The sequence below is a fragment of the Antennarius striatus genome, chromosome 6 (genome assembly GCF_040054535.1).
Source record: "Antennarius striatus isolate MH-2024 chromosome 6, ASM4005453v1, whole genome shotgun sequence".
NCBI classification, from domain to species: domain Eukaryota; kingdom Metazoa; phylum Chordata; class Actinopteri; order Lophiiformes; family Antennariidae; genus Antennarius; species Antennarius striatus.
The window spans coordinates 17,529,691-17,546,457 of record NC_090781.1 but is presented as its reverse complement, the minus strand read 5'-3'; the positions used below and the strand labels follow the sequence as shown (position 1 = coordinate 17,546,457).

At 45.3% G+C, this 16,767-nt stretch overlaps 3 protein-coding genes across 6 annotated transcripts; 2 read left to right on the top strand and 1 right to left on the bottom strand.

The window, feature by feature from the left end:
• Positions 1-489: 489 nt before the first annotated feature.
• On the bottom strand, positions 490-6,046 carry LOC137596533 (nucleotidyltransferase MB21D2). Its single transcript, XM_068317168.1, has 2 exons — positions 5,662-6,046; positions 490-4,701 (listed from the first exon to the last, which is right to left on the bottom strand). Exons 1-2 carry the CDS (start codon positions 5,903-5,905, stop codon positions 3,437-3,439), a joined length of 1,509 nt encoding a protein of 502 aa, XP_068173269.1. The 5' UTR covers positions 5,906-6,046; the 3' UTR covers positions 490-3,436.
• A 639-nt stretch (positions 6,047-6,685) lies between these two features.
• Positions 6,686-11,534, top strand: parlb (presenilin associated, rhomboid-like b). 4 transcript variants are annotated; one of them, XM_068317456.1, is made up of 10 exons: positions 6,693-6,902; positions 8,246-8,456; positions 8,520-8,660; positions 9,761-9,809; positions 9,883-9,978; positions 10,051-10,200; positions 10,275-10,345; positions 10,485-10,586; positions 10,659-10,756; positions 11,011-11,531. In XM_068317456.1, exons 1-10 carry the CDS (start codon positions 6,715-6,717, stop codon positions 11,132-11,134), a joined length of 1,230 nt encoding a protein of 409 aa, XP_068173557.1. In that variant the 5' UTR covers positions 6,693-6,714; the 3' UTR covers positions 11,135-11,531. The 4 variants fall into 4 exon arrangements, with proteins under 4 accessions (XP_068173555.1, XP_068173556.1, XP_068173557.1 ...); XM_068317457.1 differs by having other exon boundaries at positions 6,697-6,902; positions 8,249-8,456; positions 11,011-11,530; XM_068317454.1 differs by having other exon boundaries at positions 6,686-6,902; positions 10,485-10,756; positions 11,011-11,534.
• Positions 11,535-12,732: 1,198 nt separating this feature from the next.
• LOC137597013 (claudin-1-like) lies at positions 12,733-15,483 on the top strand. Its single transcript, XM_068317889.1, has 6 exons — positions 12,733-12,850; positions 13,470-13,726; positions 13,822-13,986; positions 14,088-14,169; positions 14,242-14,352; positions 15,216-15,483. The coding sequence occupies exons 2-6, from the start codon at positions 13,510-13,512 to the stop codon at positions 15,310-15,312; spliced, it is 672 nt and encodes a 223-aa protein (XP_068173990.1). The 5' UTR covers positions 12,733-12,850; positions 13,470-13,509; the 3' UTR covers positions 15,313-15,483.
• The last annotated feature ends 1,284 nt before the right edge of the window (positions 15,484-16,767 follow it).

Below are 16,767 nucleotides of genomic sequence, written 5' to 3'. Positions count from 1 at the left end.
AGGAATGAGAACATGGGGGAAATACAGGAAATCAAACATGAATTGGGGAGGAAATAGAACAAGAAAGAAAAATTAAAAACATGAGGAGGAAAACAGAAGAGGAAGAAATAAAATGTAGCAGGGGAGGAGGAACAAAACAGGAAGAAGGGAACGAAATATGGGTGGAAATTAAACAGGAAAGAGGAAATAAAATATGAGGAAGAAAACAAGTAAGGGGAAGAAATAAAACATGAGGAGAACACGAAACAGGAAGCAAGGAATATAAAATGAGAGAGGAAGGCTTCAGGTTAACGCACCAGACTGCTACGTCGTTAGCTTGAGCCTGCTAACTGAAACCTGCTGCAGTGCCTCTGGGTTGTTCGCATCATTAGAAACAAAGTTCTGCTGCTTCATCTCAGAGAACTGCTGATTATTTTATCTTTGTTCTCTTCAAGACATGTGGTAAAGAAGAAGATCCAGTTAATGAATGCTCAGAGACGGGGGAGGGGGTTCTGTTGAAAAGACTTTATGATGCCTGGACTGTACAGTGAACTCCAGTGAACCTTCACAGACGGGACAAGCTGCCGGCCGAAGGGTGGAACCATTCACAACACATGATCAGAACGAAGCGGAGCAGCCGGACACGGGAAATAAACTCACAGCCGAAAGGTTCTGAACAGAGGTCAAAGGTCATGAAGCTCAGAAGAACGACACCAACAACATTTCCACCGAGCAGGAGTGTGTGTGGCACTTCAATGGTGTGAGGACGTGTGTGTGATTCAGGTTTTACTGTGGTGTGTTTTGATTAAAACCAGCTGTAACAGGTATGTGTGTATGCTGACGCTACCGGATGTGTGTGTGTGTGTGTGTGTGTGTACATGTGGTGTCACTAATTGCACTTGAGGATGAGGATCTGGATCACAACGCCGGTCAGATATCTGCACGTTTTTGGCATCTTTCTGGAAAAGTTCAACACGACCGGCTGAGGGCAGACTACAACTCCCATGATGCTCACATTTCATGTGTCTGATGTCAGCCAAGCATTTGCATTAGAGACTGATGAACATCTGTACAGTATATCAGCTGATGTTGGACTCTCAGCTGATTAAGCTCCATTTGAATTTATTTTTTGCATGAGTCAGACGATTGATCAATCAGCAGCACAGCTGGTCTGTGATAAATCATATTGAACGGTCGATCGACTAAAAGCCAATCAGTGGACGCGATGAAAAAAGAGGCACAGAGAGGATTCCAGAGGGGTTAAATCATCATTCCAAACATGGGAATGTTTACAGAGATATGGAATGACATGAAAACCACGTAATGGGACGTGCCAGTCATGTGACTTGTCGGTCATGTCACGTCAACACAGGCAGCTGAGGTAACAGAGCCGGACGTGCTGAAGAGGATTGGTTGGATCACACGATAAAATAGACGGGATTAGGAACGAGTGGGATCAGGAATATTCTGTGATAACGGTCGTGATGCAGCGGATCAACCTCAGCGGACGCACACAGTAATATTGACACACCTCCGCTACAGACACGTGACCCACACGGGCTGCTCTGATTGGTCCATCTACAGATGGGTTGGTAAAAACCTTTAAAACTATTCCTGCAATTGATAGACTCAACACAGGTTTTATCTTCACAGGTTAAAAGATTCCTGGAGGGGGGTGTGGTCTGATGTATGTACAGGACAGCCGAGCCAGGGGGTGTTATAGAACAATGTGTTTAGGGACTTTCTGCACGTAGGAAGGGTATTCACAGAGCCAAGACCTCCATCAAGGCCGAACCGCCCCGTTTAATTAATGAAAGCCTATATATCATGTTAACGGCCATCATGGATCCAAGTCTTTATCTGGATCCTCTCCAAAATGTAAAGGCTTCTTCCTGGTCATGTGACTCACCACCCCGCCTATCATGAAATCCAGCCGTATTGAAATACATTTTATGGAAAGTCCGAAAAGAAGGATGCTGTGGTGTGTGTGTGTTTGTGGGGGGATGTATGCCTGTAGTATTACTGTGTACTTGCTGTGATCCCAACAGTTAAAACATGCAGGCTGACCGCCGCTCCGTAGCGCCACCTGTCTGCTGAGACCAAACATCATCTAAGAATCAGGACCAGCGTTGCATCCGTCATTGAAAGGAAAGGTGGTGGGTTTTTTTACATTCTGTGCAAAATTAGACGAAAAGTAGTCCACATATCATCATCATCAGTCACAAGCTATCTCTTCCTGTCTACACGTCTGTGTTCACATTTCTTCTATTTACAGTTAATTTCTAAGACATTAGTACCATCATCACCAGCAGGACTAAGACATTCATCAGACGGACAAAGTCCACCTTCAGACAGAACTCCTCTGTTTCAGGCATTCCGGTCAGGAGAACGAGTGACAGTTAGAATAAAGAGTCCAACCTCTGGACAGACCAGACACTCTGGGTCTCCTGAGGATATACTGTGAAGCGTCTGTGCTTGCATTTGGACCCAAACAGAACCAGGACAGAATTCTATTTTTTTCTTTTTGTGCAAAGCTTTTGTACTTGGATCCAAAATTATGGAATTTTATAATTTTTCCCATTAATTTGGTATGAAGTATGAATTTTATGTAAAATTAAATGAATGAAAATGTGTTTTAAAGATCACGTGTGATTTTTTTTTTTTTTTAAATGGGACGTATTAAAAATCAAAGTACAATGTTTTATGTTGCAACCGTTTTCCGGGTTGGTTCCTGGCATTCCGTCTCATTGGGGCGGCAGTGGCTCAGCGGTACAGCAGATGTATTAAGAACAGACATCGCCCAGACATTGGCGGTTCGATTCCCGCTCCCGCCAGACATCCTCGGAGTGGGAGGTGTCAGCTCACCTCCCGGCCACTGTTGAGGTGCCCTTGAGCAAGGCACCGCCCCCCCTACAAGCTGCTCATAGTTGGGGCGCACCCTGAAGTTGCGAACCTTCACACTGGCTTCCCATGTACTAACGGTTGTTTTTGTACTAATTGCATGCCTACAGGCCCCTAGAGTGTTGTGTTTGTTCATGGGCCTGTACACAAACATCGTATGCATGGTCTGACATACATGTATGGACGAGTGAAAAGATAATTTCCTTCTTTCTTTCTCAATTTCTTTTTCTTTCTCATTCACAGGATCCAGACTGAAACAGCAGTGGTTCCGCCTAAAGGTGAATCTTTGCCTCGTCCTGCAGTTTAAAATCGGTCTGCTGCTCAGCTGTCTGCTATAAAGGCCTTCAGCCGGTAAAAACACAGGGCACACAGTGAGAGGAAGGAAGAGGGGATGGGAATAGAAAAATAAAATCAATAAAAATAAAAAAACTGTGTCAGACAAAACGAGACAATCACAAAAAAAATGTAAACAATAAAGTTTTAGAGTAGGCGTGGTCGCCGAGTGAGGAGGAGAGACAGGATGGGGAAAAAAACCGGGAGGGAGGGGTCCTCAGTCTCAGAAGAACTTGTCATCGATACGGAAGTGCGGCCGTGTGACGTCGTCCGGATTGATGAACACTGAGATGGATTTCCCGGGATTCTCCGTGACCAGCTGCTGCAGCTTCTTCGCCAGCCGGTCGTCGGGTTGGTTCTCTCCGCCTGCGTCGGACTGCGGCGATGGGAGGTTATTGGCGCTGCCTCGCCACTGCAGGTCCACCGTCAGCCTGTTGGCGGCCTTGGCGTGCTCGATGGTGGTGCGCAGGTGCTCGGCCGGGTCGGAGCGCACTGAGGAGAGTTTGCGGGCGTGCAGCATGGCGGTCTCATCTGACAGGTGCTCCAGCATGTTGCACTGCGGAATGAAGTAGTTGGGACACATCTTGTTGACGAGGCAGTGTTGCAGGTCATCGATCAAGCCCAAGAGGAAGTGGGCGGAGAAGTCGTCCTGCGCCAGGTAGTTGGAAGGGAGGCGGTCGCAGGCCCACAGCATGATGCTGCGGAGGTGGTACGGGCTGATGGCTTTGGGGCGGGACAGCAGCTTGATGATGATGGCTTTGCAGGCCTGATATGCCTGCATCAGGCTGGACGAGATGCACTTCTTCAGCTGCACCTCGCTGCGTGCGAACGACAGACGCCACTCGTTCTCCTTGCGGCCTTTGTAGGAGCACGCGGGGACGAGATAGAAGCCGCTGATCACCTCCTCCTCTGTGATCTTCCCGTCCCAGAAGTGGTTCTCCATCAGCCAGCTCTGGGCGACGGCCGGCCAGCCTTTGAACGACACCACGGGGACGATGTCGTACAGCATACGGCTGCTCCCCACGCCCAGGATAACGGAGATGATGGTGCCGTTTCTCTCCACCTTCTCCACTCTGGGCATCCCTCTCTGGGGCTTCTTCTGCACCTCCAGCAGCACCAGGGAGATGGATTGGTAGAACCAGTCGGCCACCAGCGTCGGAGAGAAGAAGTAGTTGGTGGTGCCGTTGATGTGGTCGACGATGGTGCAGCAGTCCTTCCACTTGTTGATGGTTCCCTCGTCAAAGAGGCGTAGACTCAGCCATGAGTGGCCGAGGGCTGAGTGCCTCATGTCCAGGGTCACCGGTTGGTTGCGGTCGTGCAGTTTGAGAGCCGGGACTAGCAGGGTGAAGTCCATGTCGTAGTCTGTGCCACGAGCATAGACGCTCAGCTCATCCAAGTCCATGTCCACCACACCCTCCCGAACACCTCCTGACAGGAGGAGGTACTCGTTGGCGACTGGGAGCTTCTGATCCAACTTCTGGACCATTCCTGCCAGGAAGGACACAATCTTATCACCACCTGAATCATATCATCCACAAATAAAAACAGAAGCAGGGGTAAAGTGCTGTCTTTAAGTGCTTAAAGTGCTGTTTAACTGCGAAAGGAGGACGCAGGATGGAGACATACCAGCAAAAGATCGTCATCCCATCGCCAATCCGATTCTACCTAATGGAAAATCCAATGCAACAGTGACACTCTTCATCACTGCTACGTCTGAATTTCAGGAAAACAGCACATTATTAAGTGCATTCAGACGTACGGAAACCAGAGGAAACTCTGTCACTGATCAGGTTATCGTGTCTTACATCGTGTTTGACGGAGTCAACGCTGCTGCTAATTAAGTTTTACCAAAGCAGAGGAGTGAACTCCTGCTGAATAGTTTCTCTGCGGCATCAACGAAGCAGGAAGGGTCAGACTAACCCTTTCAAAGATAAAACTGCGTTGAAGTTTCATTCAGCGCCTATCTATAAGTTTTGTGATGCGCTGACATCCTTGTGTAGCCAGAGGAATTTACTACTTTTTGTCCGTACTTCAATCAAACAAATCTAAAAACAACATGTTGACATCATCAAAAGTTATCATTTACACCAGTACCAGAGATGGACCAGGGATGCTGTGTCGTCATCCATCTATCTATCTATCTATCTATCTATCTATCTATCTATCTATCTATCTATCTATCTATCTATCTATCTATCACTGTTAAGCTGCATTAAAGGTTTGTCCTTTTGATTTTCCAAACATAAAAAAGTATTTGAGTGTTAAAACATTGAATGCATCACTGCTCCCAGGGTCTGGAGGACGTCTGCATTTGACCTGTGTGGACAGGTGGACCCACAACAACCTAGGACAGGTGTTGTTCTGGGTAAAACACCGTTTACCGTGGAGCCCCTCAGCATGCTGGGTAAATACCGGTGGTTATAACGGTTTGTGTGTTTGTCCGCTCACCCAGCATGGAGAAGATGAAGTCCTTGGCGGTGTGGATCTCCAGAGCCCGCTGGTCGTCGTACTCCCGCTGGTCGTGTTTGCTGAACTCCTGGATGAGCCGGTTCAGGTCCTCCATTCGGGCCGCCGACCTGAAGTCGAGCTCGGGCCCGACGCCGCCGTGCGGGAGCCTCCCGCCGGCCATGGTGGGGCTGTTCCCGAGGCTGCCCGCAGAACCAGTCCGACTGGAGAGAGCAGGGGCCGCCATCTTTCCTCCGCGGTCGCTCACAGGGTTTACTCTCCTGATCCTACAGCTGATGAGTCCGTTCCGAGCCGAGCCGAGACTGACCACACCAAACACAACAACCGGAAACCACAACCACACTTCCGTTACTCACCGCCTTCAAAATAAACGCACTGTTTACGTTTCAAGGCAGTTTATCTGTAACACGATTTTCCTATTTTAATTGGGCATTTTTACTTTTTCAGTAAAAGCAAAGAAAATAAAATATGCATAAATTTCAAAATGATATCTAATAAAAATATATTTGGAATTAAATTTAAATATTTTGAAATATTGAAAAACATTTTCTAAAATACTAAAACTGGACTGACTAACCACAACCCCATCATAGTGACAAGAAATCCTAGCTGAAACATATAATAAAAAATGAATATATGTTAAATCAATTTCGTCTTTTGCGGTATAAATAATTGTATGGGTTCCAATAGTGTGACTGTGTATGAATGTGTGAAGTCATAACAGTAAGAGTTTAATAGAATTGAATGAATTAGAATTAACATGAAAATCAGGTACTGTACATGTAATTATGATATCTGCGTGACAATATTCCTCAGAACCTCAGTTGGCACATAGACAAAACAGATGGACCTTAGTCACAAAAATGCATAATTTAAGACTTAAACAATCCTGTAAGCATAACGTTGCACTTCAATTTTAAATCAAGTACATAACTTCTCATTTAAAACGTGAATTTGTTGTTTTATTTTGAGTTTTATTTGGAAGGTCTTGCTGTTTCTACTGTATTCAAGTCACACGGAGGGTTTTTTTCATCGATGCAGTGTGTCACGTGTCCTCTAGGTGTCGCTGTCATTTCTCTGGTTGTCTTTTGGAGGTTCGGAAGTGAACCCTTCGCCGGGTCGGCCGGAAGGTCACTGTGCTTCACTATGGCGTGGAGGTCCTGCGCTGTCCTGCTTCGGCTGACCGGAGGAGAAGCTTCATGGAGCTCCGTAAGGGGAGGCAGGTCAGCAACTACAGCCGCACAGAGAGCAGTGTTTTCAGCTGATAGGCAGACAGAGCACCGCTTAGTGTTAATGCCCTGAGATTGTTAGCCGTTAGATGTTATCGAGCTGGATTAAGCAGTAGCTAACATAGCTAACTGTTTATTTCTGTGGTTCTATTTGATATCATCTCATTTTGACGTGTTTGAATAGCTCAAACATTTTTGTCCAGAGTATACTAAACAGATATTATGATCTGAAAAAATACTGACAATCAGTGCAAATATTGGTCTTCAGAAGTGCAGCTGTCATTGTTGTGAAGAGCAGGTTTAGAGGAGGGGCTGAAGGATCAGGAAGTGGGAGGAGCTAGAGGTGGGACAATTGATAAATTGGTTAGAGACCAGGTGTGAGTCTTTCCAATTACCATGCAGCAGTTTACTACACACCTGACAGAGAGGGTTTGTCTGCGTGCCTATGTGAGTTCCCTTCTATCCACGTTTAATTATTTTTTTACCTGATATCTTTGTTTGATAGACCTATGCCTTGTGTTGTTGTTCGTTTGTAGCGATATTTGTGTTACCTTTCATGTATGCTTATCCTTAGTTTCCATTCTCTTTAGATAAAAACCAGCCTTAATTTTGTCAGCCTTCATTCTGTCAGCCTTCACCAGTCAGCCCATTGATTCATCTGCTACCCTCAAAGCCATAATAAATTACAACAAAGAATCTTGAGTGTTTCCATGTTTTCCATGCTTACATTATTTCTCAATTGCTTTGACTGAAGCAATCACAAAACGCATGTTTTATAAATTTGTGATAAAGTGAATCACATGGCCTCCTTGTAAGCAGCGATCAGACTGTTTGTACTCCTGTTGTATTTCAATTCTAATGGAAGATCATTCATTTATTTTCTATACCCTCTTCTTCCGCTGTCAATGGTCGCGGGGAGCTGGAGCCTATCCCAGCTGACTAGAGGCATGAGGCAGGGGACAGTCTGGGTGCAATGCCAGTGCACTGCGGAGCCACATTGAAACAAACACTCGCGCACACCCTCACACCCATGGGTAATCTGGAACTGGCCAATTAAACTGAAGCTTATGTTTTTGGAGGTGGGAGGAAGCCGGGGAACCCAAACAAAAACTCACACAGACATGGGGAGAACATGCAAACTCCACACAGAGTGGGTCTTGAAGATCGGAACTGCCCTGCTCTGCGGCGACAGCCTTCTCTCTCTCCTTCTCACACTTTGACTCACTTTTAGTTGAACAACCAATCAGAGCATCCCATCCTACTGACGTTCTCAGATGCTTTTTTAAAAAACGGGATTGGTCTCACTGCCTCTCAGGTTAGTTTGTGTTTCTGTCCAGCAGGTGGCCTCAAAGCCTCCACCAGAATCGAGGCTTCAAGAAAGCCTCACGGAAACCAGAATCCAGGAAGGTAGAGGAGGAGCTGGAAGCCCCTCACACAGAGTCCCCTGAAGCAGCAGCCCCCCGCCAGATGCCTGCCCCCCCTCAGGCTCCACCCAGGTCAATGCTGTCCTTCAGGCGACTCATCAAACCGTTTGCCTTCACAGTGGGAGTATGTGATGCTATTTGCTGACATCATCAGTGATGTCACAAACAGATGCTAACTACATGTCAGTTTACAGGCTGCTCCTTCGGCTCGGCGGCCATTATCCACTATGAGTCCTTGAAGTCTCTCTTCGATAGTCGCTTTGCCAGGTTCCAAGGTGACGGGCTGGAGAGGCAGCCGACACAGAAAAGAGGAGACTTTCGTAACCTGGTGAGACTGTAGCTCTGACATCACATGTGATGGGTCCACGTTCAGCATCATAGGTTCAGGTGCCAGTCATCGTCTGATCATCTGAGATCTTAAACTGTCGGTAGACTGTGATGAAGTTTTGTGTTAAGGTGGATCCTGGCTTGAAGATGTCGGATCAAATTCTGAGGTGGCTTCACTGGGAGATATGGAATTTGTATATTCAGCTATATCATGAAAATTATTGTCAATTAAAATAAAAACACCCAGACGAGGACAACTAATGACATCACTGATGTCATCATTTGTCTTTATCTTGGTCGTTCACTTCATGTGGAGGAAGAGATGTAACACTACCCCCTATAGGAAGGAGATGGGATAGCTTCATGGACCTGATTCTACATCAAGTCAATCCATTTTGTTATGTTACATACATTTGGAATGAGGCAGATTCAAGTGGAGCACCATTGTCATGGTGACATTGCTACAGCAATAGCCGGTCTCCTCAGAGTGATGATAAATAGATTAGCTGTGTTTTTTTCTTTGTTGATGACATCACTGCCGTTTCCTGGAATCAGTTTATGGTAATCTTAAAACTAAGAAACATGGTTCTCATAGGAACCAAATTTTTTGGGTAGACTTTTGTTAATAATTGTGTAAATAAATCTGTTTCCATTTGAATCCATGTTTGTTTGTGTTCTGGTCCTTGCTGGTACATCTGATAAACATTAGTTCCAGGGTTTAATTGTGTTTGTTGAAGCCTGGAACCTGTTCTCTGGTCGTTCAGTTTGGGTGACGTGGGTCTGGTCTCTGTGGTCCTGGTAGCTGAGCTGATTGAACTTCAGGTTCAGGACTCGGATTGTTCGTCCTGTGGTTAAAAACATCTGTAAAACATGTGTTTGCTCATGTCAGAGCCTCGGATGAACCCGGATGGTGCTTGGATGTCGTCGTCATTCCTCTGCGTTTCATACACGACAAATAAAACATTCCAATATTCTGGCAATTGGTTCTTTTTTTGTACGAAGTGAAGCCTCATCTGGAACCAGAAGAGACGGTTTAGACAATCTTGGGTTCTTCTTCAGCTTTGAGCTTTGCTGGATCTTGATTGGCTGCTTGTATTCCAGATCAACCAGTGGTGGAACAGCTTGAGTCAAGGTCAGAAGACGGTCGCAGGTGAGACCTCACACCGCCCTCCCTCTGCTGAGCTCGATTAATCACCCTCACGCCACCCTCTGTTTTTTCCCAGTGATTATTGCTGCTAACACCATTGTGTTTTGCTGCTGGAGAGTGCCGTTTCTGCAGCCCAGCATGATCAAATACTTCACCGCTAACCCCGCCTCCAGTGAGTGTCACTGTTGTTTCTGCTTCAGGTGCTCTGGAATCAGCCAATCAGAGTTGTTGTTTCCTTCTGCAGACACACTCTGCTCTCCAATGCTCCTCTCCACCTTCAGCCACTTCTCCTTCCTCCACATGGCTGCTAACATGTACGTCCTTTGGAGCTTCTCCACCACTGCCGGCACCATTCTGGGCACAGAGGATTTTGTGGCCATCTACCTGTCTGCAGGTAAACGCTACACTGCTCCCTGGTGGTTGGATGTTTCATGTTTCCACTGATGTGTTTCTCTCCCGTTTGTTCAGGCGTTATTTCCACATTTGTCAGTTACACCTGGAAGGTGGCCACCGGGCTTGCCGGCCCATCTCTGGGAGCTGTGAGTTGATCCGTGAATGTTTTCAGGCCAGTTTGATGCCTGAGCGTTGTTTTGTTGTGACGACCTGTGAACTCGACTTGAGTCAGAGGCCGTACCGTAGGAAGTAAATCCTCTTGATACTATGTCCCTGTGTTTCCAGTCTGGAGCCATCATGTCCATCCTGGCTGCTGTCTGTACCAAGATACCTGAAGCCAAACTGGCCATCGTCTTCCTTCCAATGTTCACCTTCAGCGCCGCTAACGTAAGCTTTGGCTTCACCTACTTCCACTTTGTGACTTCCATGATGAATCCATCCTCCCTCTCTTTCCCCCAGGCTCTAAAAGCCATCATCGCCTTGGATACCACCGGTGTGTTGTTGGGATGGAAGTTTTTCGACCACGCTGCTCATTTAGGAGGAGCCATGTTTGGAATGTAAGTTGCCGGTTCGACAAATCACAGCAGCTACTCTAATATTGTCTTTCATCTTAACAAAGAAAAACTTTGCGTGTAGAAGGTTTGTAACTATTTGCTGTATGAACGTGGGTTTAATTCTGTGCTGCTCTTGTCATGACTGCTTGGCTTATGATGGGTAAAGGATGTTTATAAATCTGTTTCATGAGTTCGTAGCAGGTGCAAGACGTGACTGAACTCATTTCCCATCATGCTCTCTGCTCTTGTCCTTACAGCTGGTCCATCAGTTCCGGTAACAGTTTGATCGTTTGGTACCAAAGACAAATTCTCAAAATTTGGCACAACCTGAGGACTCGAGGAGGGTCGGGCGGAGGTGATAACAGAGGGGGAGGGCGTTGAATCGCCGGAGCTGATGGGAAATAAACATTTAAAGATGTGTAACATGTACAGACTTGCAAATGAAAAGAAAGAATCTGGATCATCAAGCAGAGTCGGGACCAGTGAACTGGAAGCGGGTGGGAGGTGCCATGACATCATGCAGTTATGTCACACAAATACCTGGAGCTGGAATGATGACTCTTGTTCATATTTATAAATGTTTTTTCTGCATTTGTTTGTTAGTTTCTTGCAGAAAAGAAGGTAATAGTTGTATGGATTTGTTTTTCTGTTCAATGATTAGCCAATAAAATGTCACCAAAAGTCCAATCCAAACCAGGAAGCGAAGTAGATGCTGTTCCTCCATACGAGCTGGCTGTCTCCAGTTGTTGTGTCTTTGGCGTCATTTTCATATCTAAATACTAATAGCGTATTTTTGCTGATATTCTTTAATCTGTTAATAAAATCTCCCATTAGCTTATTTTTCACCTGCGAATTATGAAGTTAACGTGTGAAGTTGACCTAACAAAATCACCTCTGAGTGATGTAAAACACATCATCTGCGTTTCGTGTTAACCTCGGCTACACTGTTAGTTCATCCCCCTGTCAGAGTGGCGGAGCTCCCAGACCACCTGCCGTCTCCCCTGTTGGAAGGTGTTTTCCTTCCAACTGGGGAGCTAGCAGCAGAGTTGGTCGTGCGTTTAACTGCCGGGAAGGAACAGCTGCTGCTACAACATATGTTCAGATGTTTGTGTTCATGTTGTCGAGTTGTGTTCACAAGCAGTTTCTACTCATAACTGGTTTTATTTATCCACTGAGTCATTCATTAGTGATGTTAATGATCTACAGCGGTTGGCTGCTTGTTTGGGAAAATTGTGTCAACATTGCTGGGAAAAGTTTTCTGGGCTAATCTGAGGTTGGAATTAGAGACAGATCCTGAGTTGAGCGGGTCGGCGCTCCAACGGGTCAGATCAGAGGGCAGGAGTTTGACTCCAGATCTGAAACAAAAAGGATTCAGCAGCGGCAAACTTTTTATCTGATGGCAACAGGACCAGTTTAACATCTAACAGTATATCCAGGGATGTGGCTCAGAGGTGGAGCATATGCTTCGCATGTATGCTACCCTAGATTAAATCCCCCAACATCCACAGCCCTATGGGGCCACAAGCCCGGATAATGCAGAGGATTGTGGCATGAAGGGCATCCAGCATTAAAAACTTTCCCAAACAAATGCGTTCAACTAAAATGGAAAAAGGGTGACCAACGGGACAAACTGAAAAGTTTTCCAACAGAAGTTTGAATTCACAAACACCTTTTGATTATTTTACACTTCATTATAATTGTAAAATTTCAAATATCAATTTCACTAATTTTTCGACTCATGTTGTTGAACTAAACAGTAGCATTCTTTAGTGTAAATTCCTGTTAAATGACATTGGGACTGTTCTATGTGAGGATGTGATTACTTTCAGTGCTACCTCACACCAGATATGATCATCCAGCTGATCGGCTAATTAGGTCTTGAAATGCCTTCGTTTGATGGTTCCACACTAGCTGCATGACGTCAGGAGGTGAAACGGCTTGATCGATAATGGTGTGTGTTCAGAGGCGGTCCAGAGTTCATCCACCCCAAAGACCAGCGGCCGCTGAGGATTAGACCAGGTCCACAGAGACGATCTGCATCACAGAGCCCAACGACCTAAGATCCAGAACACGTCAGTTTTCAAATCTGAGCCAACGGTAAGAACTGTGACTTCAGCTGGTCCATGAGTGTCAGACAGGTTCAGATTAAAGCGTCCTTTACTCTGGATGTTTGTGGTGTGATCCAGGGTTATATCAAATTAGAGTTTATGTGACTGGATCATGGACTGTAATTGGTTTGCGTTCATACTTCGATATTGGTTGGTTTGGAGCCAACGGGAACTATATCTGTCGGGGTAGAAGGAAGAATTGGTGCCTCTGGGTGAAGGTCGCAAACCAGAGGTCATTTTGCTTTGGAGTGTTACATGTTTTATATTAAAACTGTTCGCAAGTGTTTTTTATAATAAACATGACTAAAAGTAAAATGCCATCTGCTGTGGATCTCCAGCAACAGCGTCGATAGGAAGAAAAAAAAGTATTTTTATCATAGTTTGGCGGTTTTATCTTATAATCTTAAATTAATAAAAGCAGGGAATGCTACAACTGAATAGCTGCTTAGTTTCTTTCAAACTATTTTGAAGGCTTTCACCCGTTGTTTGTGTCTGGTAATCTATGTTATCATGTAAAGTAAAACTACAGAGGATCAGGAGGTGAACCCTGAGGAACCCCATAAGTCATTCTGTACTTAAAACGCTGTTTTACTGTTTGTGTTCTGCAGTGTATCCAGGTTCCTCAGGTGTGTTGGTGCATACGGCAGCATGGCGGTGGGCCTACAGGTTGTGGGTCTGCTATTGGGCATAGTGTCCTGGTGTCTGCAGTCCAGCTGCACCTCCTCTCAGGTGTGGAAAACCAGGAGTCAGCTTGAGTCGGTCAGCAGCAGCCAGTGGCTCTTTGAGGGTCTGTGGATGAGCTGTGCCGCCACCTCGCTGGGCTCCATCCAGTGCAGCAAGTTCAAGACGGTTCTGGGACTCCCGGGTGAGGACGCACACATGTGCTGATGGTGTCGAAAATTGATGATGATGGTCCTTTAACACATGACCGGTTAAAACACGTTTTATGCCCATCTGCAGTTCACCTGCAGGCCTGCAGGGCTCTGATGATCCTGTCTTTGCTGGTCGGTCTGGCCTCCATCATTGTCTCGGTGATAGGTCTCAAATGCACCAAGATCGGTAGGACCTCAGAGCGGGTCAAACACCAGATTGCCCTGTCTGGCGGGATCCTGTTCATCCTGTCAGGTATGTCAGTGTAATAACCATAGAACCATGTTGTGGCTTGATGGTTGGACAGTCTCACTTTTAAAAGTTTATTTGGGATTGCTGTTCTGTTCCCTCCCCAGGTGTCTTCACCCTTATCGCAGCCTCCTGGTACACCGCCAGAGTTATCCACGAGTTCTACGACCCGCTACACATTGGCGCCCGGTCGGTCAGATGCTCCCACTGACTGTCATGTCAGTCACTTCCTGTTGCTAACACTGTGTGTTGGCATCACAGGTACGAGCTGGGTACTGGTCTGTATCTGGGCTGGGCCGCATCCTGTTTGGCCATACTGGGAGGATCTATGCTCTGCTGCTCATATAAGAAGACTCCCCCCTCTCCCACAGGGTAAATCCACACTTCATGTAATACTGTTGTTTGTCCACTGGGGAGCACTATCAGTCATATCTTCAAATGATTACAGTAGTCAGAACCTATACGACAGATTTTCATAAAACTTGCCGGGAGGGTGGGCAGCAGCCCAGAATAGATTCATTAAAATTCTGGTGTGGATCATAAATCAGAAAACTGATTCACAAAGTGGGTGCCACAAAAAAACCCGAGTTCTGATCTGGATCAGACTGAAATACAGATCCATGAATCCTATGATCCATGAGTCTGACATCTGTTTGTTTTCACCAACAACTCCAAACTATTCTTTCAATTTACTTGGTGGACTCTGATTGACTGAAGTGTAATTTAGGTGGGTGGTTCCCAACCTCAGGGCCACAGACCAGCACCGGTATGTGGGTCAATTAGTACCAGCTTGCACAGAAAGAATACATAACTGACTTTATTTACATTTTATTTATTATCTAATTCTGAACAATTTTTTGTTTTGGAAAATTTGCGGATGCTCTCCGCCAGATCTTTCACTGTTGATGCTTGTCAAGATGCTTGCCTCAGTCACATGACTACTTTCTTAAAGAGGGCTGCTCCAGCCGGTAACACAGAATACAATATCTTTTTGTATTTTTCCTCCACACTTTAAAAGCTGGTCTGTGAAAATATTGTCTGATGTTAAACCGACCGTGGTGCATAAATGGTTGGGGACCACTGTTTTGGATAATAAAGGACAAAAACTATCATCCTTTTTTGAGTGAAAACAAGATGAATTTTGCCAACATTCGTACAAGATTATATCCTGATCTTTGCTGTTAATTATTTTATCATTTGTGTGCATTGGTTTGTTTTTTTTTTCTATCCTGCAGCCAGTTTTCCTACAAATTCACCAAAACAAGCCAAGGACAGAGCATCTACCGGGCAGCGCCTGTGTCAGACGGTGGCAGCTCCAAAGCCTACGTGTGAACCAAGACCACTGCTATTGATTTAGATATCAATATAGATTATCCTCATTTTGCCTCTGAAACCTTTTCTAACTGTAAAATTAAATGCATTGATTTTTTTAATGGGATTTTATTATGAAAGGCAGCCTTCTTTAATAAATATTTTGTACCAAATACAAAAATGAAAAGTGGATCAAGAGCTTGAAACAGTTCCATCATTTCAGAATGTTCAATTCCTTTATTTCTTCCACATGATGTCATGATTGTATTAGAGGCAACGCCTTTGGGGCCGTTTCATTTTATGAGCAGTTCATGTTATCGACTACAGGGGGCAGCAACACATTCCACTGAGGTCCTCCATCTGTTCGGATGGATGTGAAACTGCTGACATACAATTTAACTCACTTAACTTAATTTAAAAAAACCCCCCTAAATTTACCATAAGCCTGCAGGTGTAGAGAGCTGAGCCAGACAACTACTACTACTCAACTACTTTTCCCAGGATGCATTTCACCAGAAAATCAGTTTTATCTGAACGTTTTGTGGCATTTACGTTCACCCTAATGTTTAAAAAAGCAAAGTCTACATGTAAGAACCCAGCCCATCACATGACTTGCTTGCTCCCATTTAACAATGGCAACCAGTCACCATAGAAATGAAAACCTCAGGTCTTGATTATGATCTGGATCACGATCTATGTCTACATAAAGTTAATATTTCTATGACTCTTAAGGAGACACATTGTTCAACCAACCTGAAGCAAGTCCAGTTGATTGTTTTTGCTCCTCATTATTTCGACAAGTTTAACATTGACAAATTAATACAAACATCATGAACATATGTTTATTCACATTTATTTCCTTCTTCCTTCTTAATTTAAACAACATGCAAAACCTGATTCTGACTTGAACCTTAGACCAGCTACAAAACTACCACGTCAGCGTTTAAAACTCTACAGTCCTCCTTTGATCGTGTTTCAGGCAGACAGGAAACAGTTGGATGGCTCGTTGTTTTCTGTCCTGGAGGTGGACAACGTCCCGGAGCGGCAGGTTTATTCAAGGCTCACCGCCCCCCTGAAATCCATCATCACATTTTAATGGAGGGAAACTGTATACAGCCAACATCCTGAAAGACTATCAGTCTGTCTGCCTGTCTGTCTGCCTGCCTGTCTGTCTGTCTGCTTGTTTGTCTGTTAGACAGAGGGCGTGGCCTCGTGATGTCACCTCTCCTGGCCTGTGGACCAGTGGGTCAGTTGTTTCTGACCTGTTCTGTTGATCCAGCATCCACCAGGTGGCGCTACTGAAGTGTGTGTGTGTGTGTGTGTGTGTGTGTGTGTGTGTGTGTGTGTGTGTGTGTGTGTGTGTGTGTGTGTGTGTGTGTGTGTGCTGGGGGTCGACCGTCGGGTGGGAGGAAAAGGAAAAGATGACCATTTCCTGTTGCAGCTAGAAAATAAAACAAACAGGAAACATGGACCAGA